The sequence below is a fragment of the Sander lucioperca genome, chromosome 10 (assembly GCF_008315115.2).
Source record: "Sander lucioperca isolate FBNREF2018 chromosome 10, SLUC_FBN_1.2, whole genome shotgun sequence".
In the NCBI taxonomy this organism is placed as follows: Eukaryota; Metazoa; Chordata; class Actinopteri; order Perciformes; family Percidae; genus Sander; species Sander lucioperca.
The window spans coordinates 839,457-844,456 of NC_050182.1; the positions used below are offsets into that span (position 1 = coordinate 839,457).

The 5,000-nt window shown below is 44.5% G+C and overlaps 1 protein-coding gene across 2 annotated transcripts in view; it reads right to left on the reverse strand.

Annotated features, from left to right (window-relative positions):
• Positions 1 to 5,000, reverse strand: part of LOC116051190 (sodium bicarbonate cotransporter 3-like) — a 66,442-nt gene that overhangs the window by 661 nt on the left and 60,781 nt on the right. For both annotated transcript variants that reach the window (XM_031301435.2, XM_036005788.1), the window contains exons 22-25: positions 3,201 to 3,332; positions 1,565 to 1,659; positions 1,286 to 1,393; positions 1 to 35 (exon numbers count right to left, since the gene is read on the reverse strand). The exon at positions 1 to 35 is cut by the window's left edge and continues 661 nt beyond it. In XM_031301435.2, the coding sequence (XP_031157295.2) occupies positions 1 to 35; positions 1,286 to 1,393; positions 1,565 to 1,659; positions 3,201 to 3,332 (370 nt within the window). The remainder of the gene's footprint in view (positions 36 to 1,285; positions 1,394 to 1,564; positions 1,660 to 3,200; positions 3,333 to 5,000) is intronic.

Genomic DNA, 5,000 nt, shown 5'->3' on the forward strand with positions numbered 1-5,000 from the left:
CCACGCTTATCTGGACGCTCTGCAGCTCCTCCAGGCTGCAACACACAAACACAACCTACTCAGGTACTTGTTCATCCCTCAAATATCTCAAATATATCATGTTTGTTTTACTATTTTACTATAGCTACTATACTATTTTACTGAGGTAGCTAGCATGGTTGGTTGGCCAGAACTCCGGGGGGAAAACAGCGATTGCTTTGCACCTTGACGCGGTTCAGCGGCAACCAATCAGAATATAGACGTCCTTCACGCTGGCTGATTCCAGAGAAACATACGATGTAAACTTTGGTTCCTACCAAAACATTAGTTCAGAGAAAAAGGAGGAGAAGCTCATCATGGCCGTTGCTGGGTTCCCTATCATTTATGATATTTGCGTATAGGGACCAGTTAACGTTACCTGCCGGTCACATGGTCTCTAAACAGTCCGCTCACGGTGAAGTCCTGCACGGATCAACAGCTGGCGGCTGCTCGCTCTGCCTGCACGCTGCTGCGGTTCAGCGGCTAACGAGCGAGCTAACTGCTAACAGACACCGCTGCGACCAACAACCAATACACATTCTGTCATTATATATGTCATTTATAAAAGGTTTCTAGTGTCAGTGTATTGGCCGTGCAGTGGCTGCTTGATCTTTTTCCATGATGAACATAGAATGCTGCTACGTCAGAGCGGCCAAAGCCTCAAACAGCTTCCCCGGACTTTCTGACAAGAGTCCTCGACCGGGCGGCCAGAGCTTCTCTGCAGCTAAAGTCGGCGGCGGTGTGGACGTACAGTTAGCGTTATCAGCTGGTTAGCTTAGTGCAGGCGCTAATGGATCCACGTTTGTATCTCGTAAATTACCCCACTAATAATGCCTGGAATGATACCAAACTTCTACAGTAGTACAAATACTTTCTGTACTACATTAGAAAGTTTGTAACTACGCCAGAAGTAGTAGTAGTATGTAAGTACTGCACGATAGCGCCGATAGAGCTTTTAGTTTAGTTTATTAAGTTTATTTAGATATACTTCTGGTGTAGTTACAAACTTTCTAATGCCTCGTTTTATGAGTACAGAAACTATTTGTACTACTGTAGAAGTTTGGTATCATTCCGGGCATTATTAGTGGAGTAATTTATAGTGGTGGGAATCACCAGAGGCCTCACGATACGATATTATTGCGATTTTAAAAATATTGCAATATTCTGCGATATGGAGTCTCCCCCTGCTGGAAGCACAAACACTTGCTCAGAGTGTTTGATATCAGGATTATATATTATTAATTATAAGGATTAAATAATCTTTTACCTGTTGCTGCGTTTCAGACCTTTGCTGCCATCATTGTTCATGGAAACTGATTTCCAAATGCCGCTTTTGGCCATTTCATCCGAGATGTTCACTTCTGATGGGTCCAAGCTACACACACACACACACACACACACACACACACACACACACACACACACACAAAAACATTGAAAAAACAACATCAAAAACGTTGGAAAAAGCGACAATTTTTTAATTGAAATTGTCCGAGGCCAGCTGATTGGTCGAGGTGTCTCCGTCAGTGTTGTGACGCTGACTCACCGTCCCTTCAGGGATTTGATCGGGAAGTTGATGTTTCCTCCATCGTACGGCGGATCATCCTCCACGTCCTCGACCTCCAGCATCCTCTGAGCAGCCTGGAAAACACACACACACACACACACACACACACACACAGCTATCAGTTAGCCTAATAGCTGGTTTGATTTGCATTGAGAGATGATTTTATGGAAAGTACCCCATGCCAATCTCTAGGTATGGTGAAGGGTATGTGATGATGTGGGGTATGGTGAAGGGTATGTGATGATGTGGGGTATGGTGAAGGGTATGTGATGATGTGGGGGCCAAGGGAACTTTATCAGGATGCATAGTATCCTGGATCCATGAAATAACTGGCCTTTCAAAATAAAAGTCTGCCTGCCTCTATGGGAATTTAACATAGGGGTGTACTTACTTATGCCCCCTGTATTTTAAGGAAGAACATTTATTTATTTACGATACATTATTCATTCACAAAGAAAATTAGTGTCCTTAAAGGTTGGATTTTTCCAATTTTTTTCATTAAGATCAATTTCCAAAAGAGGTTTTTTTATTCCTCTTTTTAGTCAACTTTAGCATGGGTTCATAAACGTATGAGTGCCACTGTATATATCCTTTGCAAGAAGGACATTTTTGCTGTTTTGCCGACCGGATACGGCAAGAGTTTAATCTACCAGTTAGCTCCGCTGGTTGCTAAGCGATTAATCTACCAGTTAGCTCCGCTGGTAGCTAAGAGATTAATCTACCAGTTAGCTCCGCTGGTAGCTAAGAGTTTAATCTACCAGTTAGCTCCACTGGTAGCTAAGAGATTAATCTACCAGTTAGCTCCTCTGGTAGCTAAGAGATTAATCTACCAGTTAGCTCCTCTGGTAGCTAAGAGATTAATCTACCAGTTAGCTCCACTGGTAGCTAAGAGATTAATCTACCAGTTAGCTCCGCTGGTAGCTAAGCGATTAATCTACCAGTTAGCTCCACTGGTAGCTAAGAGATTAATCTACCAGTTAGCTCCGCTGGTAGCTAAGCGATTAATCTACCAGTTAGCTCCGCTGGTAGCTAAGAGATTAATCTACCAGTTAGCTCCTCTGGTAGCTAAGAGATTAATCTACCAGTTAGCTCCGCTGGTAGCTAAGCGATTAATCTACCAGTTAGCTCCGCTGGTAGCTAAGAGATTAATCTACCAGTTAGCTCCACTGGTAGCTAAGCGATTAATCTACCAGTTAGCTCCTCTGGTAGCTAAGAGATTAATCTACCAGTTAGCTCCTCTGGTAGCTAAGAGTTTAATCTACCAGTTAGCTCCTCTGGTAGCTAAGAGATTAATCTACCAGTTAGCTCCTCTGGTAGCTAAGAGATTAATCTACCAGTTAGCTCTGCTGGTAGCTAAGCGTCACCCCGTGTATTGTTGTGATTGGTCGTAGTGTTATCCAATTGCGTGCAGTGAGATTTTCAAAATGCATGCTTGGTGCCTCCCCTCGAGTTGGGCCGTTTTCATTACTCAATACCAGACCCTTAATCTTTCAGATTTGGCTCTGGATTTCCAGGCTAGCTCTACAAACAACTACTCCATTAATCGGCCGATGATTTGACTATGAACATAGTCGTTACTAGCGGCCCTAAAGCAGAGTCACACGGTTAGTTTCACCTCCTTCTCCTTCTTCTTCTTGTCGTCGTCCTTCTTCTTCTTGCTCTCCGGTATCAGGTCGTCCAGCCAGCTCAGCTCTTTCTTGGTGAAGCAGAAGTCCAGAAGCTTCCGGATGAACACCAGCGCCAGAACCTGCAACAACAGACCAGTTATTGGGTTTAAACTGGGCCAGAACCATCAACATCAGACCAGTTACTGGGTTTAAACTGGGCCAGAACCATCAACAACAGACCAGTTATTGGGTTTAAACTGGGCCAGAACCATCAACATCAGACCAGTTACTGGGTTTAAACTGGGCCAGAACCTGCAACATCAGACCAGTTACTGGGTTTAAACTGGGCCAGAACCTGCAACATCAGACCAGTTATTGGGTTTAAACTGGGCCAGAACCTACAACAACATCAGACCAGTTATTGGGTTTAACCAGAGCCAGAACCAGCAACATCAGACCAGTTATTGGGTTTAACCAGAGCCAGAACCAGCAACATCAGACCAGTTATTGGGTTTAAACTGGGCCAGAACGTGCAACAACATCAGACCAGTTACTGGGTTTAAACTGGGCCAGAACTAGCAGTAACATCAGACCAGTTATTGGGTTTAAACTGGGCCAGAACCAGCAACATCAGACCAGTTACTGGGTATAAACAGAACCAGAACCTGCAACAACATCAGACCAGTTATTGGGTTTAACCAGAGCCAGAACCAGCAGCAACAACATCAGACCGGTTATTGGGTTTAACCAGAGCCAGAACCAGCAACATCAGACAAGTTACTGGGTTTACACTGGGCCAGAACCAGCAGCAACAACATCAGACCAGTTATTGGGTTTGTGACAAAGAATTTCCCCCATGGCAAGTCTAAGTCTATGTTTAGACGGAAATTACCTGAAAATAAAACGCAAAAGTGGCATTGCATTCTCACTTTGTATTCCGCGTATTCCTCTCCTCTCTACCTCTCCTCCTCTCTCCTCCTCTCTCCCTCTCCTCCTCCTCCTCCTCTCTCCCTCTCCTCCTCCACCTCTCTCCATTTCCTCTCTCCCTCTCCTCCTCTCTCCCCTCTCCTCCTCCAGTGTAATTGTTGAATTTATTTGTCAAGAAAAATCTCAAAAATATCTTCTGTTTCTTGTCATTTGCTCTCTGTTTCCTCTCCGTTTCTTGCTGTTTCCTGTCAGTCTCTTTTCGTTATCTCTCTGTATATCTCGTTGTTTTAGGGTCTGCAAACTGCTCCCGTCTCCGACCCTGGAGGCGGGACTAACTACAGCGACAGATCTGTGAATTCTCTCCACAAAGAATCGTGCAGAAACACCGTTTTAAATCCTGTGTTTACCTAGCCTAGAAATCTAGACCACTCTAGCAGCAGCAAATGTAATCTGCAGTCAGGGTCGTCTAGCAACTCTCCGTTGGCTTGCGAGCTGGAAAAACCAAACTCTATTCAGGCCAATCACATCGTGTGTAGAGTCGTTGGGCGGGGCTTAACATAATGACGGCAGAGTTGCGACGGCTCCGCGTGAATTCCCCGCTACTTGAAAACAAAGAAGATGGCTGCTGCTGCTGGTGAACAGCGGTCTTTGGAGTCGGCTTTGGCCGCGACTCTGGAAGACTTGGAGTTCAGCTTCTCTTTGAGAAAAGAACAAAGAACGCCACTGAAGTCATTCTTAAAAAAGGAAGATGTGTTCAGAGTTTAAAGTTGAATCTATCAACCAGTCCTTCCAGAAAAATGCAGAGTTTTTTTGTGATTGTTGGGGGCAAAAATCCTTGATTATGCGGCACGTTTTCATAAAAAATGCGATGGAATATGCGG